We start from the raw sequence: 26957 nt of genomic DNA on the forward strand, positions 1-26957 counted from the left end.
AAAAGCAAAACAAAACAAAAAAAACCACACTGCTCCGATTGTGTTTTAAGCTTTGGAATTGGTTTCCAGACCTCCTTTCCAACACAGAGACAAGATGCATAAATTCAAAGAGCAACAGTCAAGACTTCCTCCAACGGGGAGCGCTGTGGGTCTTTCGGAAATCGGAGGCGGCTCTTCCATCTGCTCTGCTCTCCCCCCTCCAGGCTGGGTTGGCGCCGATCCGGCTCCGATTCCAGGTTGCAAAGCAAGGAAGGGATGGATGGGTGGGTGGGGGTCCCGTTCTCAACCTTATGCACCTATTGCACACTTAAGAGAGGGCTTATTTACAAGAAGTGTAGATATATATATATATTTGTATGTATATATAAAACATTCAAACTAGGGTATTTTATTAAATCGTGTTAATATACAATCAAGAAGATGGTCTGCAGTTGCTTGCTCTTCAGCCCAATGCACATCGGGTTCTCGGACCCCCCTTGTTCCCCCTGCAGCTCCCCCCACAAGAAAACACTTGAAAATAAAACCAAGCCAACAAATATTAAACTCTTCCCGCCTCTCCTCTTAAAACAGGCACACACAAAGAAAATGAAAAGCACATCGATTATGTACAGTGTTTGTTTCCCCCCCCCTTCCAAAATGGCAGCACAGCCGCACAACTCCGGGGGAGACTGGGGTATATCCCCAAAACATCTGCTCCCTTAATATGGGAAGCAGGTTCCCTCGCGTTCCCCCAACCCTGAAAGCTACCCCCTGCCCCGAGATTCGGCTCTGCAAAGTTGCCAAGTGCCGCACCACCACCCCAGAATGAAATACGCTATTTCCCCTGCGCTATGCAAGCAATTTTGCCTCGGAAGGTCAAAATGCGTATCTAAGGGGGAACTGCGCCGGAGGAATAATGGACACTAAGAAATCTGGGGAGGGTGCTGCTCCCCCCCACCCCAATGACCCTACAAAAATCTGCCATGAAAGTTACTTTTTTGTCATCAATGAGAAGTGGGTTCCATAAACGGGATACTTTCAACCCCCGCCAGACAGCCCCCCTTTCCAAAACAGCTGGAAAGTAAGGGGGGGAGACTTCTGTGCCTCCCTTCCTCTCCTAGGAAATTCTGCCCTTCATGACAGAGACTAAGGTTTTCCTTAAAAAATACATGTTTATTTCTTATTTCCATTTTGTTTCTCTCCTTGTCAGGTGAAATACAAAAGTAACAGCAAAGGGAAAGGGTGTGTGAAGAAACCAGAGACAGGGAAATCCTTCCTGTCCAACAACCTAACCTTTTTTGTTTTGTTTTTTTTACACACACATATGTACATTGCTAACTGCGAACATCTTAAAGTAAAAGCACAAAATCATTCTCATATATATATATATGAATATATATATATATATATATATATATATATATATATATATATATATATATATGCTTTCGTAGATATGAGAGAGAGAATTGGGAGAGAAGAGGGAAAGACATGGAACTCTTACCATTAAAATATTTTTGTCTTTCTTACAGGTTCCCTTTTCCTGCAAGAAGCCCTGCCCCCGCCACAATGGCACCCCACAATCCTTAGCATTCTGTGGCAATCTGAGTAGCGGTTAACTCTGAGGGTGCTTTTCATCGCCCACGGGTTAGTTTTCTTTTTTAAAAAGGATCCATGGAATCGCCACAAAGAGAAAGAGAGCAGCAGAAATAAGAAGTTTCACATTCTATTCTCCTAGGAAGGAAAAACAAAGAAAACTGCGCCGCCACACCACCTTTGCTCGTTTTCAATATTGGTTTTGAGTCCCTCTGCAAATTGTGAAGCCTGTTCTGAAGAAACCGTGGGAAAATCTAAGAAGCCGACTCGGGGAACGCTTCACGAGAAAGCTCTGCTGAGCAGGCCATGTCAAAACGAACTGGTCTGACGCGGGAGAAAGCTGCGATGGATTTCGGCCCCGTGGGTTTATATACAAGATAATGCAAGTAAGTGATGTTTCTTAGGGGGGAGGAGTAGACCCACAAAACCTCCCTAACGTCTAAAGATGAAACACTTTAATTTAGAGTGGCACCAGAAGTCATGCAGTTAAGAGAGATTAGCTGTACAGATGAGCCACAGACTGTTGTTAGCTCCCTTGTGTCACAAGGGGTGTGTGTGGGGGGGAGATATGTTTCCCCCCTCAATGACAGGTGCAATTGGAGCTTCACAATAGTGAGGTTAAGCTGGTTTATCCCTGCAAGCACTTTTGGGAATTTCAGTTCTGGGGCGGGGTGTTAAGGTCCCTGTGCTCACAAGCCAGTAGCAACCAGGGATCTTTGAGAGGGGTCCTGCCGGGTGCACAATCAGCTTGCGAGAGGATTTAAACTCAATTTTCCTGCTTCCTGGTAAGAGATGAGCTCAAGAACTGCTAGTCACAGACCCCTAATATGGATAGTGACATTCTCTTCTGCTTGGGGGTGGGGATCAGAACAACAGGATCTGAATGAACTTGAGTTTACCCTTTTGAGGTTTGCCATTCGCTAAAATTAATTTTTCAGGGGAAAAACCCCTGGGAGTAGACATCACCCAGATTGGGTGGATCAAGGAGGACTGTAAGGAAAACTACCCCCCCTTTTTTAGAGCCTTGGCATTTTAAAACTGTCAGGTTTTAATAAAACCAAACTCTTCATAACCCCTGGACCTTCAAGAGCTACCTGATATATAAAAACTGTTCATGCTATGTACTTTTTTTAAAAAAAGGAAAACTGTGCACATATGAGCTGTGGAATATTGTTTCAAATGCACAGAATAGCAGATTATTCCTAACATATATATTTTTTTTAATGCAACTTTCCTGTCACCTTAAAGGAAACGTGGCTATTAAGTGAATCCCAGTTTTTACAGAAAATTTGTCTATGCCCACAGCTGCGTTGAGAGAAAAATAAGGAGGCAAATGGGCAGGTAACAGGTGGGAGGGGAGACAGTAGAGAAGAGAATCTGGGTGGAGTCCATCTGGGAACTTGAGAACAGCTCCGCTCTCAAGGAGGGATTTTGGGGGAGGGAAAGCGGAAAAAGACTCGAGCAGAAGGAAGCAGGAGTTGCCTGACATCAGGTACAGCCGTTCTCCGTGGAACCCAATTGAAGGGAGCTGAAATTCACTAGGCCAATGTGTCTGCTGAGGCACAGATGCCCTGTACAAAATGCTACGTATTAACTGTAGACACCAAGCCGTTTTCACTGACTGATGGCACCTCCTTGCCCATTCCTCTCCTTAAAGAGCGCAAAGCTCGCTATCTGAGCAAACTAAGTTCAGAAAAAGCAGGAGAGCTTAGCAACTCTCAGCAGAGTCCTGGCCATATCCTGCCCTCTTATAATATGGGGGTGAGGGAGGGATTGAAGAGCAGCAGCCTTTGGCAATGCATAGCTGGCTTCAAGAGGAAGGTGGCCAGGGGGAGAGATTGGGCCATACCTGCTCCCCCCCCCAAAAAAATGACTCCAGCAGCCTCAGCCAGCTATAAGCGCCAGGAGAGAATTTGCCCATTACCCACCCTGTGTATAACCTGTCTCCAGATAACAATCTCTTTAAAGCCCTTGAGGCCCCAGGCAAAGTGGAGTTATTCCATCCCTTGGCCAATCTGAGAAATGTATGAGAACTTTAAGAACCTAAAGGACTGCAAGGAAGCAAGAAAAAGGGGTTAACAGGTGCACAGAAATAGCAAATCCTTCCCTTTCCCCTACAGTTGACTCAAGCAAATGTGCCCATGAAGAATCAGCCCAGGTCATTGAAGGGTGCGGGGAGAGTAATTCTGACCAAAAGGAAAGAAAAAAAAAGGAAAAGGAAAAGAGGCACAAGAAGAGTTAAAAGCGACAGCATGAAAGGCAAGCTTTGACTTCTTGGACCTTTTCTCTTCCTAAATTGTGTTAGGATCTTCTCTCCTAACTCTGACTTCAATGCTAGGGGAGTCCCAATTTGCTATGCATTGGCTCAATATATATATATATATATATTAAAAATATAACCCTATGTTTCATGAACTGAAAAGTCTTTATTTCTACGTTCACTTTATGGTTAGGTTTTTAATTATTCTGCAAAAAAGGAAAGCCAAAACCAAAACTCACTCTCTAAATTTAGGCCGTCAACTAAAAAGCCCCTCGAAACAAGCAAAGAGAATGAAAATGGGGGGGGGGGGGGAAATGCAATAAATGCATTGAAGTACAGAACATACCTTAATTGACAACGAAAAAAGTTGTGGGGCCCTTTAAGGGGCAGATTGGTTTGCTGTTCTTGTTTTTAAAGAAAAGACTTTAAACATAAAACGAAAGTGAACATGTCACTTCCGCCGCTCTCTAGAAAAGTTCTGGAACACCTTCATTCAGTACCTGGGAGGGAAGAAGGGACGTTTTGGTGCGAAGAAGGGGGGGCCCCTGGCGAAGGGGGGCCGAGGCCTTTTTAAGCTGTTAAAGGGGTCTCTGTTTAAGAACAATTCCCTGGGTCGGAAATCCGGCCTCTGGCTTCTCATCCCCAGCCCGCCTCGGTTTGTGGCGTCCCGGTGAGGGGGGACAGAGGAGCTGATGTTAAGGGCCGCGCCCAGAGGATCTCTTGGGAGGGTGCCCAGGCCCAGGGTCTCTCTCGCCCGGCCGCCGTGGTCGCGCTGCCCCTGGCCCAGCTGGTCCCGAGATGCTCCCGACGGCATGCTAAAATGCTCCTTCATGGTCCCCTGGTGCACGGCCAAGGGGCTCTGGCGCTCGGCGGATAGAGGGGGAGCCGGGAACGGGAGTCCGAGGTCCCCGGGAGGGGGCGGCGGGCTGGAGAACGGGACGCTGCCGTGCTCCCCGGGGAGAGGAGGGGGCGGCTGGGTGGGGAAGGGCACCCCGCTGCGTTCCAAGGAGGGAGGCGGGGGCGGGGGGACGCCGTGGGGCAGGCCGAGCGGGGAGGCGGCTTCCTTTGAGAAAGGGCCGGCGTGATCCACCGACGGCATCCGGGGCGGGGGGACTGAGTGGTCCCGAGAGAAAAGGCTGCCGAGATCCTTCGGAGGCAGGGACTGAGGCCCTGTGGGGGGAGGCGGCCCAATTTGGTCCATGGGGAAAGACGCCCCGTGCTCAAGGGGAGGGGGCGGCACGTGGCGGTCGAAGGCGGCAGCGGCAAAGCCGCCGGGTCGGAAGTTGTTGACGTTCTCCTGGAACGGCGGCCCACGGTCTTTGTACTGGGTCGGGAAGCCGGACACGCCGCTGCCACCGCCACCACCGCCACCACCCAAGGCTGGCATCTCCGTCGTACCCGAAGGACCGTTATCGAAGGTACTACCTGCGCTGCTCAACTCAAACCACCCCGCTCTGGGGGTCTCTCGCCCGTGGCCTCGGCTCCCTTTCCCAAGGACTCTTATAGACTCTACTGTCTGAATCGGCTCGCCTGACATGCCTCTGTTGGAGGCATTGTGGTAGCCCAGCGTTTCGATGGGGGCTCCCTTCTCTTCGGTGCTGTCGGGCAAGTCTAGGCAGGATGACGACACCCTGGTCTCGATTCGGTAATGCTCCTCTTGCTGCTTCTGCTGCTCCCCTCCGGGAGGAACCCCCACCTGGCCGAGGCCCGACAGGCCCGTGCTGTCGCTGGGATCCCCTTTCGCAACCTGGCCGAAATGCTTGCTCTCGTCCGAGGGCTTGCGGGAGGCGTTCTTCAGCATGTTCTTGAACTCAATGGTCGAAGTGGCGGAGATGGAAGACACGACGGGCTTGTCTGCGTTGCTCGTGGGGAGTCTACTGGCCGGGGCCAGGAGCGCGTTCTGCGGGGAGAAAAGCGACCTTTGAGGGACCAAGTGCGGGGAATCCGGATACTGCTTCTGAGGCATGGGTTTGGACAAGCTGTTGTGATTGGAATCCGGTGGGAAAAAGACATCGTTCTTGCTCGGCGTAGGTGAAGCGTCCGAGCCGGAGTCGTTTCCCCGCAAACCGTAGCCCCCATATATTCCAGGCGAAGGCAATGGGTCGCAGCTTTCGCTCTGGTCGTGGAGAGCTCTCATTGACTGGGGGAAAGCAGATTTCAGGCCAAACCCGGAGGCACGTTGACCGTAACTCGACAGAGCAGACGGGTACTCGGAGGGGTCAGAAAGCTTGGTGGACTTCAGGATTGACTTTCCTGGCTGCTTCTCCAGGTTCACCAAAGCAGAAGGCGGTGGGCCGGAGTAATCAAAGTCACGGTAGTCTTCATCCTCCTGGAAGGAGGTGTCTGGGTAGAACTTCTCTTGCGGGGAGTCCATTAAAGAGGAAGGCAACTCTATCCCATCAGAAGACTGCTTGTACATGCCGGCTGGAGAATCTCGGCTCAAGCTAAAGGACCTGTACACTGAGTTGGACAATTCCTGGGGGTAGCTGTCATCCCGGCTCTGAAGGGGTGACCTTGTGCTACTCGGAGTAGAGGATCCGGGGCTGATGATCTTTGACAGCAGCGACATGGTGTCCACGTTGCTGGATGACGGCTTGTCCATCATCTCATCCTGAGTCGGAGTCCCGCTCCTCTCATCCCGGACGGGAGTCCCATCAATGCTGTCCATAGAGGTGCTTGTGGGTCCGCGGTTGAAATCAGAGGAAGATGACTGGCTCTCGGGGGGCGCGGCGGCAGACCCCAGGCTGCTCAGAATGGGGATGTTGAGGTTCAAGCCGCTGAAACCTGGGTTCCCCTTCAGGAAATTGTGTATCTTCATTTCCAGACTCGGGGAAGGGGGTTCCAACTCGAGCTTGGCCTCCGCCAGCTCGGAGGATTGGCTCGTGGGGTTCTCAGCCGGCCGAAGGGAAGGGCTGACATTGTGGGAGCCGGAGAACCCCAAGGAATTGGTGGGAGGCTTGAAACTGGAACTGGGGAGCCCCACACTGTGCCCAGAAGGAACCTTGTTGACCGAGGTGGAAGAGACCTCAGCCGAGGAGGAAGAATTTGGAGAATAGCCAAAACTCTGGGGCATGAAGGGCTGAGCATTAGAGGAAATGTTCCTTCCTTTTACAGAAGAAGCCGTCGTGTTGGCCGGCGATGCCGACGTACTCTGCGACGCCATCTCGGTGGGCTGGGCTGTGTTCCCAGCCACACTCTGGAGGAACGAGGACAGACCTGGAGCGGAAGAGGAACATTTTGATCAAGAAGCAAGAGGGGCAAGAGAACCACCTCCATAAAGCAGCAGCCTTTCAGCAAAACTTTGCCAGTACTTTTAAAAATCCTTTTAGAATCTAAGCCAATCCAGGTTGTTATTTTATCAAACATTTTACTGGACTGTTTTGCTGCTGGTCAAGGGGCTGGGAAGGCCCAATCTGCAACCACACAGTTGTGCCAATCTCAATGTGGCCTCCGAGAGCCCTAATTCCCCTCTACCTGAGTCAAGCAGGCATGTGCCACAAGTTATTTTATGTATCCTGTGATTTTGGGATACTGGGTTGTCTCAAATGTTAGTCCTACTTAAGAGTAAAAAGGTAAAGGGACCCCTGACCATTAGGTCCAGTGGTGGCCGACTTTGGGGTTGCGGCGCTCATCTCGCTTTATTGGCCGAGGGAGCCGGTGTATAGCTTCCAGGTCATGCGGCCAGCATGACTAAGCCGCTTCTGGCAAACCAGAGCAGCGTACGGAAACGCCGTTTACTTTCCCACCGGAGGGGTACCTATTTATCTACTTGCACTCTGACATGCTTTCGAACTGCTAGGTGGGCAGGAGCAGGGACCGAGCAACGGGAGCTCACCCCATTGCGGGGATTCGAACTGCCGACCTTCTGATCGGCAAGCCCAAGGCTCAGTAATTTAACCCACAGCGCCACCCATCTACTTAAGAGTAGAACTGCTTAAATTACCCAACGCAACTGAATCTCAGTCCATTAAGCTGAACTTACTTGGATCCCAACCTTTGCAAAATGAATATAAGCTGAAGATGGCATCCAACATCAAGGCAGCTGATTCCAATGGGTTAACCAGGAGTATGAAATCACCCTAAATAAACATTCCCCCTGAAAACAATACTAAGGACATTCTGGCACGTTTTAAGCTCGAAGCTGCTCTTCAAGGAGCAAGCTGCATCAGCCAGGGGGGATAACTAAGAAGGTCCATTCCAGCAAGGGAGTCCCCCATTGATGCTCGTGGGAGGCCCAGTCTGACCACCGGCCCCATCCCTCCCAGGCGGACTACCTACTTACCTTGCAGGCCTGGTGCAGTCTGGCTCTGGCTCTTGGAGAGCACTGAGAGGATACTTTCGGGGGTGATCTCGACTTTGGAGAAGATATTGGCCAAAGGGTTTGGAGGGGCGGTCAGGGGGCCCATCCCTGCAGTCTTCAGGCCACTCATAAGTGTTGTTGGGCTGGTTGGGGTGCCAGGCGAAGGTCTCGAGGCAGGACTGACGCCTGGAGGGAAGAAAAGGTTGCACAATGTGGAATGATACAGAAGCCTCTGGGAAGTCAGGCTGGGCTAGGACTTTGCGGAGGTGAAGAAAACTCGTAAGAAGCAGAGTTTGGAGGAGAATTCAGTTTCCCAAACATTTCCACTAAAAAACCCCCCAACTTTTCTAGCTCTCATGGGCACAAAGGTATGCTGGAAAAAGGGAGCAAGCAATGCAGACCTCACACCAAGAAGGGAGACCAAGTGCGGTTTCCAGGGTTGGGGGCTTCAGTGCCGCTGCCCCTCCCACAACTAACAAGCAAAGAGGTAGGTTGTGCAAGAAGAACATACGCCCAGTTTGCGTCATTTATTCAGCCTGTAAAGGACTCCACCCCTTGACACAGATGCCCAAGACCCAGTCCAGTTGTCACAGAGCACCAGGACACGCGACTCTCACCTGTGTTCTTCATCACCGAGGTGAGGCTGCTGAGAATGGAGCTGATCTTGGCCAAATCCACATTGGCGAGGTTCGGCAAGGCGAGGGCAGGGGACTGGGGAAGGGGTGCTGCTGGGGTGGCCGGCTTAGGGGTTGTAGGGGTGATGGGGCTTGGAGCCAGCGTTGCCACAACAGGAGCAGGGAGCGCTGCTGCTGCTGCTTGCAGTGGTGGGACTGCTGCTGCTGCTGCTGCAGCTGTCGTGGAAGGAGACATTTTCGGGATGCTTTCAGCCATCTTCGCGGGGGGCATTGTGGAAACAGCCGGCTTCTCTTTCCGTTCGTCCACTGGTGCAAAAGACACAGAGAGGAGACAGTGAGGAGAGGGCATTGCTCAGTCCACACCAGCTTTCCCTAAGCAGGGACCCTCCAGGTGTTTTAGAATACACTCCCCACAGTGGATAATAGGAGTAGCAGCCAAACATCCAAAGGGCACAGGGTTGGAGAAGGAAAATGCACAGAATTCATTCATATGGTCATTCATCGTGTTTGCATTCCTCTGTTTGTGTGCACGAAACAAAGTTCAGAACAATTCTAACCATTTCAGTTCCTTATCCCGCCCGCCCCCCAATGTGGCAGTTTATGTGTTTCCTAAACCTTCCGCGGCCACTGCCAGCTTGGTTTCCTAAACTCATTCCCCCTACTCTAACCTATGAAAAGCATTAAATAGAATAGCTCTTTGCACGAGCCACAACAGAAAGAACACGATAAAATTCAAAACAGTGATTAAGTGCATATTGAATCACAAAATCTGATTCAATCTACAGTGGTACCTCGGGTTAAGAACTTAATTCGTTCTGGAGGTCCATTCTTAACCTGAAACTGTTCTTAACCTGAGGTACCACTTTAGCTAATGGGGCTTCCTGCTGCCGACACATGATTTCTGTTCTTATCCTGAAGCAAAGTTCTTAACCCAAGGTACTATTTCTGGGTTAGCGGTGTCTATAACCTGAAGTGTATGTAACCTGAAGCTTCTGCAACCCGAGGTACCACTGTATTTAGTTTAATTCATTCAACAAAACTGATGGGTTTGAACCAGCACTTGCTGCCAACTTTTCAAACTCCGATAGTCATTTAAAACTCTGGTGCCCCCCCTTGAGTAATCCCAGTGCCCCCAAGGAGGCAGTACTGCGCATTTGGGAACCACTGCTTGGCTTGTCTCCCCGACACAATGAGGGTTTCCCCTCCCGTTTCTCCACAGATCCCTCACCTCTTCCCACCCCCCAGAATGGCAGAGTCCAGAAACATCTTCACATGTGGCCATTCCCTAAGTTCAAAGCCCCCCCCCACCAAAAAAAACCCTGATGGACAACCTACCAATGATCTTTGGGGCCTCCTCCTCCTCCTCCACATCGGAGAGCTCCATGTCCTCCACGTCACAATTGTCCGTTGCAGGCTCTGGAGTCGGAGACTTCTCCCTTTCTGCCCCCGGGGAAGGGGAGTTGTCGTCCTCCCCCATCCCAGGAAAGGGAGACTCTGAGCCAGTCGGGGAGGGGGCGTCCATGCTCGGGGAGGGGACGGGCGATTCCTCAGGGTCGGGAAGCGTCGCCTTCAGCTGATCCAGTTTCTTTTTGAGGTTGTTCACTCTGTTAGCAAAGGTCTTGTAAGCCTGGCCAAAGTGGTGGAATGAGAGAGAAAAGCCATGTTCATGTCTGACCTTTAACAAGCATGCACAAAATATTTGGGCTTTACGCTGTCCAGAAAGTAGGACCTGAACCAATGCATTCAGATTACAAAAAAAAAAGAAGACTCTGACTAAACATTAGGGGGAAAAACCTCCTGATTGTTTGACGGTGGAACAGACTTCCCCCCAGGAGGTGGTGGAGATTTTTAAGCAGAGGTTGGGTGGCCACCTGTCAGTGATTCTTTAGCTGTGGTTGCAGCGGGTTGGAGAATTGGAAGGGATTCCAAGACGACCCTCGGGATCCCTTCCAACTCTACGATGTTTTGGGGCCACCACCGAAGAGACTCTGTCTCTTACACCTGGGTGCTGCCCTGCACGAACCAAGAGGAACTCTGGAGCACGCCCAGTGCTCTCCTGTGGTTGCCCAGAGCAACACAGAACTGGCTGCTTATTCACCACCAATCTGTTCGTTAAGAAATCCTCAGTAGAGTTCTGGAGGAAAACTGCCCTCCACTCCCAACAGCAGTTTGAAAGCCACAGGTTTCCAGTGAACATGAGACTGGGTTAACTACACTGACTCAGCTGATGCTTTAGCCTTTCTGAACTTGGTGCCTGCGGGACATTTCGGACGGCAACTCCACCAGGCCCCCCTGACCAATGCCCAGGGCTGATGGGTGTTGTCGTTCAAAACAGTTGGAGAGCACCATGTGCTCAGCCGGGAGGCTGCTTTATGGAGTGGAGAAGCCCCCTTGCACTCACATTTGCCACCACCTTGACCTCCTTGTATTGCGCTTCATAGAAGATCCCCGCGTTCTCGAGCACCTCTGTCAAGGATGGGCCGCTTTTCACCTGCTTGTCCAGGCTGTTGACAAACTCTTCCAGCTTGGCACTCGCCTCCTCAAACTCCTTGGAGAATTTCTTTCCCCCTGTTTTGTCTGAAAGGGAAAGGAGGGGGTTTTTTTTGGCTTAGCAGGGGGAGGAGAGAAAGCAAGAGAGACCAACCCTTCCTCCCCGGAAAGAAATCAACAGGCGATGGTCAGTGCTAGTCCTACTCAGACCCATATCTATATCTATATATCTATCTATATCTATATCTATTACTTGTGTGTGTGCGCGCACACACACACATATATATACACACACACATACATACATATACACTGAATCTTTTCAACATACAATATAATAAAAAACAAACTAATCAAACTCATCTAAATAAAAGTAAAAAACAAAACAACAAAGCAAAACAAAAGAGAGATATTAGAATACAATACAAAGCCCTCTCCCAAAAGTAGATTTTAATTCTTGTCTCACACAGAAGGCGTGTGACACCCTCCCATCTCTCACCTGGGAGCTTCCTTTTCTCCTCCCAGCCTGGGAGATCTTCAGAGCAGACCCAATTAAGTTAGTAGATCTAACTACTCTGGATCTACTCTGAGCAGAACTTTGTGAAGACAAGCCATTGACCCTACACCTTGGTGGTGGTCATGGGAGGATAGGCGTGTGTGTATTTGTATACAGGCAGGGATATGTAAGGGTTGGGGCAGTTCTTAAGGCAACGTGGCTTAAGGGAAATCCCATGCCCCGCCCCGCCCCGCCTGCGCACTGCACCTTTCAAGCACTTCAGGGTCTCGGTGCTGCAGACGTCGACTCTCATGGTGGAGAGCTGCTTTTCCTTCAGCTCTATCTGGTCCTCGGAACGCTTGTAGCAGAGCAGTTCATCAACCAGGGACTGCGGCTGGATGGGGAGGGAGAAAATGAGAGAGATGTGGATTCCGCCAGACACAAAAATGGAAGCAAACTGATTTATGAAGCTGAAAGTACTTTGTGGTGAGGCAGGCAGGGAGAGAAGAATGCAGTGCAAACGCTTCCAATTCTTGGGGTAGGGGGGAGTCCCACTGGCGTACAGAAAGATGGGAAATGCAGGTGTGGGGCATGCAAGACATTTTTCCTGCGTGGCATTTTTCATTTTTCTGTGTCCCTCTCTCCACCAACACCCAATTTCCCTGACCTCCCTCTCTTGTACAGTGCTGATCTCTGACCTCTTGACTGCCATCTCAATCAGCAGTGCAACACTGCACCACACTGTGTGGCAGTGGGCAAAAGGTGACCGTTAAATACACACCCAGCAACAAGAGCATGCAGGCCCCGGATATGCCCAGGATTCAGCACCTCTCTCTCCTCCTCCTCCTCTGGCTGACCAAGCTGCTAACAAGGCTCCAGGATCTAGACTTTGGCCCTGCAGCTTGCAGCAGAGTCTTGCCCTGCTATTCTGGCACATGCACCCCAAAACAAAGTACCTTTGTAATAGGATTTCCAAATCTGTCCCTTCTAATATTGGATATGTCAAAATGCATCCAAGCACATGACTGGGTTACGTGTGTGTGAGAGAGAGAATGAATGAATGAGCAAGACATGCTAGATTTTATGTTTTCAAATATAGGGGACTGGCCATATTTGTGCTGCTTCCAAAAAAGCACTTCTTCACGGGGCTCCTTCTAAAACTACGGACTACCCTCTCACCGAGGTAGTTACGCCCCTCAGCTTCAAAATAAGGCTGGACAAATTCATGTGGGAGAGGGCAACTAGCCACAATGGCTATGCTCTGCCTTCCCGTTCAGACCAGCTGCTGGCAGCAGCAAGAGAGGCTGGTGCTATTGTGCCTGGATTCCGCTTGCGGGCTTCCCTTGGCTGGCCACTGTGGGAACAGGAGGCTGGACTGGATGAGACACTGGCCTGATCCAGTAGGCTCTCCTTAACTTTCTTGTTTATCCCCACATCCCTATGGGTAGCTCAAAAAACGTGCAGGGAGAAGAGTTGGCGGAGGAAGATTGGAAGAAATTTAAAGACTATCTACAGAAATATTGTAAAATTAACGAATGTTAGAATGATGCTGGATAGAAACTAAGTGGCCTCTGGCTGTAATGTTACAGGAGAATATGAGAAAATGGTTATTAATAGGTAAAAATGTAATGTTAAAATATTTTTTTAAAAAATTGAAGATTAAGATGATTGACGAGGGGAGGGATTTGCTGAATTAACAATTTGAACTGGAATACAGAAAAGGGAGGTGTGAGGAGGTCCAGGAAATAAGCAAATGAAAATATGTGATGGAAAGACTGAATTGTTTTTAACTATTTCTATTTTGTATTTTTCTTTTTTTTTTCTTTTTCTTTTGTAATTTCTTTTTTGAAAATCTCAATAAATATTTAATAATAATAATAATAATAAAAACGTGCAGAGCTCCTTGGAGTGTCTAGCCTATCCACTCTGCTACCTCATTGACACTCCATCTTAAGGCAGATATGGGTGCAGAGTTCAAGGCAGGGGCCGGGAACCGGTGGGTCTGCAGTTGTCTCTGGATGCCAACTCCCACCAGCAACCTCCCTGGTCACAGGGGCTGTACCAGCTGCTGGGAGTTGGAGTCGGGCAACCTCTGCTCCCCAGGGCCTGCTTTCTGACTTGAGCACCAAGGGCCACCAGTTTGTCATCCCTGCTGCAAACTGACGGTTTTTCAGATCTCGTGCCCGCGCACAAAGTGAATAAGATGAAGAGGTTACTGGACTGACCCGAAATTCTGCAACAATCTTGGACTTCAGTGCGGCTTTTGGATTTGTAGAGGCTGTGGGAACAAAGGAACAAGGTGTTTAAGGAAGATAGTGCAGGCAGGTGCAGCATTCTAGAGGAGAACCCTCTCCTTCGTTTCCCACATGCAAGGGTCTGTGCAAAACCCCCCAGCAGGAAGCCACTATCCTCCCTCCACACTCAGTTGTAACACGGATGCTTCACACATGCAGGGAGAGTGATACACCCGGGTTGGCTGCTCCCCAGGAACAGCCCTCTGCACCAACCCTGCCCACCCCCCTAAACCTCTGAGTGCACTGCTGTGCCTCTTACTCTAAAGAGGCAAGAGAAAGAATCCCCTCCTCCCTCTGCATGAACGCCTGTTCTGTCCTAGTGCAGGGCAGCAACTAATGCAGAGATGCGACGGGCAACTTCTTGTGAGAGGTGGGTCATTCTGCGGTACCCCCCACCCCTGCCAAATGCTTGAAAAGCAACGCCTTAGCTTCCTTGCTCTAATTTGCAGCTTCCAGAGAGGAAGAACGGAATACTCCTTTCAGGATAAATCCAGATGTCGCTTAGCAAAAGGAAGACTATTTGCAGCCTCCGTTACGTCTCTTCTCCTGACAGAGGAACAACATGCCGTTAGAGAGACAGGCTTTCGGCCTTGTGCCAAACTGGTTTCCAGGTGGATCCAAGCCCACTCCCAAACATTAGCCTAATGCGGTTGACAGAAGCCTTTCCTGTCTGACGTCCCATTGGTCATCTTCTCTTAGCCATTTGGGGCTTTCCTGTCTGTACTGCTGCTGTGCTGGTGGACTTATAAGCTGTTCTCCGAGAATGCCAAAGACGGTTTGTTATCTGCGTGCTCTCTCTCTCCCTGATGCACTGAAAGGAGCCTGCTGGTTAAGTTAACCTAGTCCTCTGCCACTGAATGCAGGTCCTTGGCTTCAAGTCTGACCGGCCAGGCTTAAATTGCCACTCACTAATCATGCGTGCTGCCTCTCCGTCTTTCAATATACTAACACCAGCTCCCCTAAACGCCCCACCACGTCTTTTCTCTGTACATCGCGGGCTAATTTAAACACAGTCATATATCCTGCATAATTTTAAGAAGTGCCTCTCTTGGTGTCTTTAGCAAAGGACGCTGCCAGCCTGACGAAGAACACAAGGCACCGTGAGTGCCTACGGTGAGGTTTGTTTTTTTTTGGGTGTGTGTGTCTGTTCTAGGCTGTTCCTCAAGGAGGTTAAAATATCAAAAGCTCAGACCGTTTCCCGTGAGGATTTCCTTACTTTGAGGTTTCTTCCATGACTTAGTTGGCTGTTTGCTCTGAGTTTCTTTCTGCTGCTTCTGAGCTTTGAAAGTGGAACCTGGAAAACATTTTTGTTTGGTTTTGTTTTTTGTTTTGCAGTCTGAGATTATGGGATGCCCTTTAGGAGTCTCTATGCATGTTTAAAATAAAAAAAGGGAGAGAAAGAGAGAGACCAATAGAGGTTGATACCTGCTGGCAAACATTTGACAAGGCAAAGCAGCAGGAGACTTAAAACCAAAAATCTGAGCTTACAATGCGGAAACTTCTGAGGACGGGTCCCTCCGCCTTTCAGGATTTCAATCAGGCTTTACATGAAAAGGACGAAGTTGGCAATCTCAAGGAACAGAGTTGGGACCTCAAGTGAATTTGCAGGCAGTAGTTTAAAAGCCCCTTTCGCTTGGCTTGTGAGCGTAGACAGGAAGCCTTATGTCCATGGATGTCTGGCAGCTTAAATGGACTTGAAAGATTCCACCGTGCAAATTAAATACGGAAGTCTCTCACACTTTCTGAACATGCCACTCCCCACAACTCATTCTATTTTCATGGCCCACCCAGCCCAGCATTTATACTGTAGGGGCTCTGCAGACAAACAAGCTCTGAGGAACAGCGGGGCTATAGAAAACCTGGAAATCAACGTTAAAAGATCTCCTGCTGCAGCGAGAAAAGTCTGTTGACTTGGGCACTAATCCAAGGGCAGCGTTACAAGGGAGATGGTACCTGCTAACACTAGCACCCCAGACGAAAAGCATCGTCAAAATAGCAAAAGCAGAACTTATCGTGCAACATCATGACCATCTGTGAGGCTTCAGTGTACGAATGCTACTCTGCGGGGCTATTAGGTTAGTCTGGACAAAGGAGGATCCTGCTTCCCTGGAGAGAGTTTCCTTACAGTTGCATACAAAAATCTACTGCATGAACTTTCCACTGGGAAACGCTGAACTGGAACTTTGTTGCTCCAGCAAGCTAAAAGACTGCATCACTCACCAGTGTCACATAGAATTGTAATTATTATTATTTATACCCCGCCCATCTGGCTGGGTTTCCCCAGGGCTGGATATTTAAGTAACCTTTCAGATATTTAAAATTAAGGACGGAAATTAAGTGGCAAGTGGTGTAAACCACAGCAGCCTGGGGCAGACAGTCCAGAATTCTCTTCCCTAAGCAAATTGCCACTACTGACTTCTGTGCAAGTGCAGAGAGATGATAGCTAATGGATTTAAAGGATAAAACGTTGTCCTCGTAATCTCAAACCAAACTCTGCCTCACCCACCCTTTAAGTCATCACCACAATTGCACAGATGTGGAAAAAGAGTAATGGAGAACTTACTTAAAGCTTCTTTCAGTAACATGATGGTTTCTTCTGGATACACATTTCTATCTTCCCAGATTTTAAAGATTCTTTCTATAGATTTGGAGACTGATGGATCTCTGAAAAGGACACATAGGTAACACATGACTGTTTCTAGTGCATCAATTTGCCCTCTCCTCTATGGACATACAAAGTGCCAGAAGAAATGGCTGATTAAAATAAAATGCAAAAAGGAGGCTTCTCACCTTACCTTCTCTTTCAATAATTTTCTGCAGGTGGGGATAGCAACCAGCACAGGTTGGGGCAAATGACAAAAATATGTACAACTGATATTCCCCCCCCCCAATTCCACAAAAAAAATGTACATTCTGACATAGATAGTAGTCTTAGCCTCAGCATATCTTACAACGCTAGTGCAGAGATCTGCTACTCGCTAAAGTCTCTTCCCCCAAATTCTCCACTCAGGTGCATTCCTACCATGAAACAGACATACGTCTAAAGGGTGAAGCTGTAGACATATGCAAATTTAATAAACGCAATGACAGAGCTCACAGATGGACTAAGGTGTCTTTTCATCTGGCAACGCCCTGGCTTTCAGTTAGCACAACTTGTCCTTACAAAAGGGCAAACAGTGCTGCACTTGTAAAACCAGGGGTTAGATCAAGACAGTCAAGCAACACTTGCAAACAGGGATAGTTTGCCGAGAAAAGGCAAAAATCTCCCCCCGATATCTTTCCCTAAGGACAGTTTTCATCAACCTGATGTCCTCTAGTTTGTTTTTGGGCTACAATTCCCATCTGTCCCAGTCAGAGCTGAATATCAACACGAAAGCCTGTGGCTTCAGAGCTAAAATCACAAAATTATTTTAGATTTTAAGATCTTTGGGACAGAGACCTTCCGTCTTGTTCCCTGAAAAGTGCCAAGGAGTGTTGTTTCTCAAGCACAGCCTACCTAAAGAAGCAGCCACTGCCCTGCCCTCACACTGCGCTTTCTGCTTCCTAAGAAGCACCCTGTGACAGAACCTGCTTTCACACATGCCTTGCTGTTCATTCACAAAGCAAACAAAGAAATCCAGCCAGCCTCCTCCGCACACCAACTTGAGTTTGGCGAGCAGCGAAACGAAAAGACTTTTGTTGTGTTGGATGAGAAATGCAGGGGGAAGCCATCAACTTACTTCACCAAAGCGGCAGCCTCCGGGAGCACTTCGGCAAACGTGTCACGGAACACAATCGCGTTTTTCCTTTTGCAGTTCTGGATGACATCATTGGCCAGGTAGAAAAGGTTCAGCCGATGCGGAAAGGCAGCTGGAAAGAGCAAGGAGGAAGAAGGTCAGTTGGCGCGCCAAGTCACCACTCATGAGCCAGGAAGGCTCCTTTGGTAAAGCCACGGGATAAGGCGGCAATGTGGGGTGGAAATTATGGCAGCACTTAATTTTCCTGCAGAAAAAAATGTGTTTCGTAAAGTTCATCAGCGACAAGGAATGGATGCGGGATGCAACTGCAATCTTAGGCAAAGCATGGCAGTTCTGGAGTTTTTAAGCTTCACTTGCCAAATATTAGTAAAGCAAGCATGCTTTACCAACCTGATGCGCTCCAGATATTTTGGGCTACAACTCCCTTCAGCACCAGCCAGCACATGACTTGGGTCAAAAGGCTCCCTATTGAAAAGCCCAACAGAAATGGGAGCATTTAAAAAACGTGACCTGCAATTTAAAAAGGCGTTTCTGCTCATCCCTTTCCACAGCGTGGCAGAACAGATTCTCACCCTGAACAGCACACAACCACACTGCCACCATCTGCATGAATCCTTGTGATTCTGCCTTGCAGAGAGGCAGGGTCACTCTCTGAAGACCAGCCTGGCAACTATCGAGAACCAGCAGTGCTCAGGAAGCCAGGGCGAATGGTGGAGTCAAGACTTGTAAGGAGATGTGCAAGGAGCTGCCTTGGACCAAGCTGACCAGTGCTGTCGACTCTGACTGGCAGTGTCCCTTCTCTGCCTGATCAAGATCCTTCAGTTGGGAAGTCCAAGCATTTGGAACAAGAGCAGGAAAACCTTCTCAGCCTGAGGGCCACAAGTGAGTGGTGGGCGGGGCCAGGGGCAAAAATGGGCGGAGCAACAGATGTAAATTTTATCCTACACACAATTTACACAGCCCTCTCTATTCTGAATCCAGGCAAGCAAGAGGCAAACCTGTGCAATCTTCCCCCAGCCAGACAGGGTATTCGCCACAGTGTGGGGAAAGCAGAGGGCAGGTGAAGAATGATGTCTCCCCATCCACCCCACTGCTGCCGTCACAGATTTCCCCCTGGCCCTACTCTGCAGCAGAGAAGGAGCCATCAGGTTTCCCAGACTCCACAAATGCGGCCCAAGTTCAATATCCCCACCCCCTGATGCAGAACGATGGCCCCTCCTCAATGAGGCAGCCACACATGGGCTACTGCAATCCATGCAGTTGGGCCATTCAAGGGCAGCTCCAAGTCCATTCTGCAGCCCTTCTGATCTCTGCTCCCAATCTGTAAGCCAGATGGGCAAGTCTTGTCCCTGAACTGCTGATATGAAGATCCGAGCAGTGCAACAGACTGTGCTCCAATCCGCTCCCATCACATTGGGGAGAGAGGGCAGGGCAGCCTTGGAAGACGCTCCTCCTGCGTATACCCTGCCCGGAAGCAACCCAAAAACCTGACTCAAGGCTATGTTCAGCAGGTACTTTTGCTAGATCTCATTTATTGCCTCAAAGGGGAGAGACAGTATGTTTTCGAGCACAATTCAAAGTGTTGGTGCTGACTTTTAAAGCCCTAAATGGCCTCGGCCCAGTATACCTGAAGGAGCATCTCCACCCCCATTGTTCTGCCTGGACGCTGAGGTCCAGCACCGAGGGCCTTCTGGCAGTTCCCTCACTGCGAGAAGCGAGGTTGCAGGGAATCAGGCAGAGGGCCTTCTCGGTGGTGGCGCCCGCCCTGTGGAACGCCCTCCCACCAGGTGTGAAAGAGAACAACAACTACCAGACTTTTAGAAGACATCTGAAGGCAGCCCTGTTTAGGGAAGCTTTTAATGTTTGACAGACTACAGTACTGTAATAATTTAATTTAATAAATTAAATTATTAAATTTAATAATTTGTTGGAAGCCGCCCAGAGTGGCTGGGGAACTCCAGCCAGATGGGTGGGGAATTAATAATAATAACAATTATTATTATTATTATTATTATTATTATTATTATTATCAGCAACAATTGCTCCTTGCTGGGCCCATATACTGTTAGTAATGTAATGAGGAGATGAAGCACAAGATGTAAAGCACCTGAAACCTAATAAAAGGTTACATACCCCTTTTAGCTTTTTTAAATTAGTCTGTTCTCTCTCTCATGATGCAAGGAATGTAACCACCGGCAAACAGAAGTAAAAAGCACAGAATGCAGCTTCTCACTGTAGCACTGTGTGGGAGGGAACCTCCAGCCTCCAGACCTCTCAATCAGGTCCTCAGCACCGTCCCCAGGACACACCTCTGTCTGCCACTGCCCTCTCTTGTGCCTCTGCCTGGCGGGAACATAGGCCTGAGCTGTGACAATGCCTCTTGCCTGCCTGGACAGCACAGAACAGAATCTAGCCCACTGGACAGAAGTTAAGGAGTCACAACTGCTACTTTGCCCACTTTGGTCTTGCCCAGGAGCGAATGCAGCCCTGGCTGAAAAGAGGTCCCTCCCCAGGACAGTGTAACAGAAACAGCGCTATCCAGTCCAAATTCCAAATGTGAGAGATCCAGCCTCTCACACTCATCAAAATGACTAGGACAGCACAGTGAAATCTTGCCTATTTCCCCATGCCATCGCACACCCTGCACAGCATCAAACTATTAATTGTTCTAATTAAGTATTTATTAGCTTGCAAGCACTCCTGCCATCGGTGAGGTTTAAAAGACAGAATAAGCTGTCCGGGCTGCAAAGTGCTCCAAAGTTGTGATTAACGCCTCTTACATGTCTGGATGGTAGGGTGGAGAGGTAGGTGCATGTAGAAAACTGTGGCTTACGCAAGGCTGGTACGTAGCCTACTGCATAGGTAAAGGTAAAAAGAAAAGGGCCCCTGGATGGTTAAGTCCAGTCAAAGGTGACTATGGGGTTGCGGCGCTCATCTCCACTTTCAGGCCAAGGGAGCTGGCGTTTGTCCACAGACAGCTTTCCGGATCATGTGGCTAGCAGGACTAAGCCGCTTCTGGTGCAATGAAACACCGTGATCAGGGTGGATAAAAATCAATGATTAAAAAAATAAAATAAGTAAATAAATAATCATTTTTTAAAAAAATTTAAATCAGATTTTTAAAATAAAATGCTTTTAGAGGAAAAAGCTTTCTAAATATTTTTCTATTTAAGTTACATTATAGTCCAAAGGCTATTCATCAGGAAATAAGGATTTGTTTTAGGTTTTCCATGTGTGGTAAAACTCAGTCTAAGGTTTTTTGTTGTTTTTTTTAAGTTTAACCACATCAGTTAACAAACAGGGATACATATGCTACAATGTTATTGCATTAGTTGAATAAATTGTTTAAATTGTTATTAAGGAAATGATCATTTTTCTCCTTCCAATAAAGTACAGCAGAAAAGTTGTCCAAATAAAAAATGTTAACTTATTACACCACACAATCATTTCATTATTACCTGTCTATGTATTTCTAATAGGTAAAGGTAAAGGTACCCCTGCCCGTACGGGCCAGTCTTGACAGACTCTAGGGTTGTGCGCCCATCTCACTTAAGAGGCCAGGGGCCAGCGCTGTCCGGAGACACTTCCGGGTCACGTGGCCAGCGTGACAAGCTGCATCTGGCGAGCCAGCGCAGCACACAGAAACGCCGTTTACCTTCCCGCCAGTAAGCGGTCCCTATTTATCTACTTGCACCCGGGGGTGCTTTTGAACTGCTAGGTTGGCAGGCGCTGGGACCGAGCAACGGGAGCGCACCCCGCCGCAGGGATTCGAACCACCGACCTTTCGATCGGCAAGCCCTAGGCGCTGAGGCTTTTACCTACAGTGCCACCCACGTCCCCTTGTATTTCTAATAGTATAACCAAATTAGTAATTTTTGATATAACTGTAAAAACTACTCTGAAAATTTATTATTCCAAAAATGAAACCTACATCTGCTAGTAAATATTAAGATTATACCAGCAAGAATAAGTCTTTCTGTAAAAAAAATTATTTAAACCAATTCTTTTAAAAAAGGTAAAGGACCCCTGACAGTTAAATCCAGTAAATCAAGTCTTACTGACTAGTGATTTAAATCAATTTGATTTAAATCAAATCCACCCTGACTGTGACGGAAACCAGAGCGCATGGAAACGCTGTTTACCTTCCCGCTGGAGTGGTACCTATTTATCTACTTGCACTGGCGTGCTTTCAAACTGCTAGGTTGGCAGGAGCTTGGACAGAGCAATGGGAGCTCACTCTGTTGCGGGGATTCAAACCGCCAACCTTCTGATGTCAGCAAGCCCAAGAGACTCAGTGGTTTAGACTACAGCGCCACCCATGTCCCACCTACTGCGTAACAGCAAGCATCACTAGACACTGATTTGTCTTGGACAGCCACCTTGGCCCCTGGCCCTCGAAAGGATGCCTCCCTGGGTTGAAAATGTGCCCCACCCCTGCAATATAAAAAGAGAAGGAAGTAGGGCCAATTTGCATTAGCTACCAACTCCCAAGGTAAAGCCGTATTCTAACGCTCATGATATGCAAAGATTGAAGTCTATTTTTAAGTCATCGGAAACTATAAAAAGCTACAACACTAAATAGCATGCTTATTCCACAAAAGACAGAAACAGACAACAGATTTTCTTTTGCCTGGCCTACCGGCATATTCTGCAATTACTACTGATTCATCAGTGAACTGACAGCCAACTGCTCTTCAAACCAAACATAAGGCAGGCTGAACTGAGATCTGCTAGTGGAGACATACTTTTGTCAACAGGCTCTACAGGGACTGGTTTTAAATAAAAAATAAAAAATGCAAGTCACTAATTTAAATCAAGCTGAGGCGCCAACAGACTCAAGGGACCTATCTGTTTGATCAGCGGCTTTTTATAGGTAGCTCCCATTATGCTAAGAAAAGCCTTTAATAGTTTGTGCTGTCACATTTCAGGGTTCCAATTCTGCAGAAAATATTTGCAAAGGTGTTCCTCACCCAAAGACCCATGATTATTTTAATTGTTTCTGTCATTTATAAATCGCTCCCCATAAAACACTCCAAAGTCATTAACAATAACATCAACAGAAAAAGTGTATTTCCAAACAATTTATTCAAGTAGAGACAGGTAGAGACAGGTACAATCCTCCCCTGACTTAATCACTTGTCAGGATATGAAGGGCTTCAGTAGGTGCCAGAAAGACAGTAAGAGATGCTGGCTGCCCTGATACGTAATGGGAGAGAGCTCAATTTCCTTCAGTGCTACTCCAAGGGCCAGATTCCTACACTGTACCAAACAGACTTCCTAATGTCATGGTATCCGCAGAAAGCAGAGATTACTAGGCAGACAAGCACAATTTGGGGACTGGAAGATGCTCTTTTTTAAGAGGGTAGAAAATTTGATTGCAAGTCCTAACTCTTGTTAACAAGCACCTCTTGTTCTCAGCTTACCCCAGGTGTTTTACAAACCCTGGGATTCTTCTGAAGCTTATAAGGGTTTTTTGGGGGTTTTGAAGATCAGTAACGGTGGGTAAGGGACGCGGGTGGTGCTGTGGGTTAAACCACAGAGCCTAGGACTTGCCAATCAGAAGGTCGGTGGTTCGAATCCCCGCGATGGGGTGAGCTCCCATTGCTCGGTCCCTGCTCCTGCCCACCTAGTAGTTCGAAAGCACGTCAAAGTGCAAGTAGATAAATAGGTACCGCTCCGGCGGGAAGGTAAACTGTGTTTCCGTGCGCTGCTCTGGTTTGCCAGAAGTGGCTTAGTCATGCTGGCCACATGACCCGGAAGCTGTACGCCGGCTCCCTCGGCCAATAAAGCGAGATGAGTGTTACAACCCGAGTCGGTCACGACTGGACCTAATGATCAGGGGTCCCTTTACACACACAGCTCACGGAGGGTAACTTCTGAGCCTGAGAAGACAGGCATGTGTCTCACAGGAACTTAAAAGATGCTTCTTGCTATCTCAAAACACACCAAGAAGATGCAACAGGGCTCCTTGGCAATGGCAAGCAGGAGAAGGGTCATGGCTCAGTGGTACAGAATTCATGCCCTGCCTGTGGAAGGTTCCAGGCTCAATCCCCAGCATCTCCAGGTAAGGCTGGCAATATCCCCTGCCTGAAACCCTAGACAGCTGCTGCCAGCCAGTGTGGACAACACTGAGCCAGCTGAACCAAGGGACTGACTTCCTACGTTCCTATGTGAGTGTGAAGATCACCAGCTTCCTTGATCTTTTGGGTTTACCACCAGCTCCAGGAACCTCAATGGACAATAAAGGCACCAGCTTAGCTCCTAGCATCCACCCACAGACACACACATATACCCCCACACCCCGCCACTTCAAATGCCCAGTTCCATGTCCAGCCTGAAACAAGCAGACCTACAGCAAAGTTTCATCACTCCATTCTTCCCCTTCCCTAATCTGGAGGTAGGCAGACTGTGGACTCCAAGCCCATCATCCCTGACCACTGGCCACAACTGCTGGGAGTCTAGAAACATATGGCAAAGTATTCCCTCCCCAAATAGCACAATCCCATGCATGTTTATTCATACACTCTTTACTTTTGATTTTAATGTTTTGTTTGTTGTAAACCGCTTTGAGGTTTTTTAGTATCAAGCTGTGTATAAATGTTATGAAATTAATAATAATAATAATAATAATAATAATAATAATAATAGAATAAATCCCACTTGAAATACTGCTTAGTACCTGTACACAGGACTGCAAAGCCTTTGCTTTAAAAAATGCTTTTGATCGTGCTCATTAAAGAAATTGTCCAATGCCAAAAAAGAAAGAAAGAAAAAAGATCAGAGGAGACATTGGAAAACAGTCAATGCAAGGCTGCGCTCAAGGCAAGAGGCCTCCTTTTCCTTCAGAAAAGGTTTCCTCCCCCCCCATCCCACCTCCTAATTCTTCTCTCCCTTTGCTTTGCAGAAACAGCACAAGGTCTGACCAAGATTCCACCTCTTTCAAAACTCTCACCCAGTATTTGTTCCCTTGAGAAAACAAGATGCACCAAGCACGCTCCCCAGCTCCAAGTCTTGAATGGACCAGCAAAATCAGAGGAGAGTAAAGTTCCCTCTCTTTCTGGGTGGGGGCAAGGGCTTTCAGATATACTGCCATCTGTGTGTACTCAACAACCAGCCACAAGGCTTCAAAACCCTAAAATGTATTTTACATAATTGACTTTTTATTTCTATTCTTTGCGCTATGGCCGACGGCTGATGCAAATAAAAATTTGTTCGTTCATTCACCCACCCACAAGGGGCAGGCCTAGCCACACTAGTTCTAAAAGCTGCCCCTCTGTGGGGAGCGGGAAAGACCCCAGACAACAGGCATCCAAGCAGCAGCAAGAGAACTGCCTAGGATGGGGGGCAGCCACATGGCACCCATACATGTGCCTTCTACAGCCCCCTTCCAGCACCCACAGGGCTCCTCCCCTCCACCTGCTAAAATCAGCCTTGAAAGAAGCATTCTATCGTAGCCAGTAGAATATGCCAGGGTGAGGGGCTGAGTCGTGATGCTCCTCCAGCATCCACAATAGTGTAGCACTAGCTCCTGAAATGCTCAGCACTGGCCCCTCTGAATCTGAAATGATTTTTCCAGCCCTGCCGCCTTTTAGCTCTCCCCCTCCCACCCCTGCTGTTGTTGGTCATTTCGTTTCTATACCGCTTTGTATCTTCCAACAGAAAAATAATAATCTCAAAGCGGTTTACAACACATTAAAACATCAAATAAAACAATTCAGAATGGAACATTGCTGCAGAAAATCAACAAGTAAAGTATACATTCTTAACAGGAAACTATTATCCTAAAGATTTCAAAATAAAACATTGCAAAAGAGGTCAACGGCAGAATGCACATTTAATGTAGCATAGCTAACCCAAATAAATAAATATCTTAAACATTTCAAAAGAAAACATTAGCAAAGGAAGTCAACTATAAACTGCACATTTAAAACATCATAATTAACAAAAGAATAAAATATTATCATAAGCAAAGAACAGATCTGCTGCCAATCTTGCCAATGGTGGTTCATGGTGGGCGGCCGGTTTGCACTAAGAGACAGTCAAGATGGCCTCTTGCTACTCCTTCCAGCCACCTACACCCTCCTTCCGTCCCTTCCGCTTCTCTCAACTCCTGAAGCTGGAAAGAAAGCTCTTCTTTGCCTCCGGCAAGCACCAGGTTCACACACCAACCAAACCCCACACATCCCACTTGCTGGTGGCCAAACACACTCTAGGGGGTCTACTCTGTGGTCCTGGCTTAGCAGAAGGAGACCCTCCCTGCCCAGGTCCTTTGGCACAACTGCAGGATGAATTAACCCATCTGGGATTCAAGTGGCAGCTGTGCGAGGAGCCCGAGAAGGAATGTGCCCGCCCCAAACAGCCGGCCCCGAATCAAGGAAGGAGCCTTGCTTTCCAGCAGGTGAAGCCAGAAATATGAGAAGAGGCATTCAGGATCTCACTCTCCAGTGGACCAGAGCTCAAGAGCCCTCTCCCCTCCTCTAGTTTTCAGCAACTAATACAGTGGTACCTCAGGTTACATACGCTTCAGGTTACAGACTCCGCTAACCCAGAAATAGTGCTTCAGGTTAAGAACTTTGCTTCAGGATGAGAACAGAAATCGTGCTCTGACAGCGCAGCGGCAGCAGGAGGCCCCGTTAGCTAAAGTGGTGCTTCAGGTTAAGAGCAGTTTCAGGTTAAGAACGGACCTCTGGAACGAATTAAGTACTTAACCCGAGGTACCACTGTATTCAGAAGCAGTACTGCCTTCCAGTCCCTCCCCAAGAGTCACAATAAAATTGCTCGGGGGAACAAGACCACTTCATTTCCTCACCTTTGTTCCAATGGGAATAAACAGGAGTGGAGTAATTAAAAGAATCTCTGGAAATTTCCTAGGATCTCCCCAACCCATCGTCTCCTCCCCTGTGCCTGGGATGAGGAAGACGTAGCAACCCAGCAGTGATTTTACACATTTGGAGATATGAAACAGCTGTGCAGTGCATGTGTGGGTGTGGAGGGAGGCTCTCAGCACAAACACAAGCCACTTGATCCTTGCCGTGGGGCTGGGAGGCCTTGTGAAGAGAGCACTTGAAACCTCTTGCCATAAAACACAGGGCCTTGGGAAATGCAATTTGTGCGCGGAACGGGAAAGGAGCAGCGCATGAGACAGACCTTCAAAGGTGAAACTTTCTGGT

The 26957-nt window shown here is 48.3% G+C and overlaps 1 protein-coding gene across 4 annotated transcripts in view; it reads right to left on the reverse strand.

The window, feature by feature from the left end:
* Positions 1–2154: 2154 nt before the first annotated feature.
* Positions 2155–26957, reverse strand: part of RPRD2 (regulation of nuclear pre-mRNA domain containing 2) — a 37544-nt gene continuing 12741 nt past the window's right edge. The window contains exons 2-12 of one of the 4 annotated variants that reach the window (XR_014214238.1): positions 17770–17899; positions 16614–16714; positions 15267–15416; positions 13982–14034; positions 12024–12150; positions 11172–11347; positions 10106–10397; positions 8753–9076; positions 8118–8321; positions 3976–7051; positions 2155–3883 (exon numbers count right to left, since the gene is read on the reverse strand). Coding sequence is in view for 3 of the 4 variants with exons in the window: in XM_082202028.1 (XP_082058154.1) it covers positions 4329–7051; positions 8118–8321; positions 8753–9076; positions 10106–10397; positions 11172–11347; positions 12024–12150; positions 13982–14034; positions 15267–15416; positions 16614–16714; positions 17770–17899 (4280 nt within the window). In the remaining variant the exon portion in view is untranslated. Of the gene's footprint in view, positions 7052–8117; positions 8322–8752; positions 9077–10105; positions 10398–11171; positions 11348–12023; positions 12151–13981; positions 14035–15266; positions 15417–16613; positions 16715–17769; positions 17900–26957 lie in introns of all 4 variants that reach the window. The other 3 variants (XM_082202029.1, XM_082202028.1, XM_082202030.1) reach the window with 3 other exon arrangements.

This window comes from Podarcis vaucheri, assembly GCF_965113315.1.
Source record: "Podarcis vaucheri genome assembly, chromosome: 16".
In the NCBI taxonomy this organism is placed as follows: domain Eukaryota; kingdom Metazoa; phylum Chordata; class Lepidosauria; order Squamata; family Lacertidae; genus Podarcis; species Podarcis vaucheri.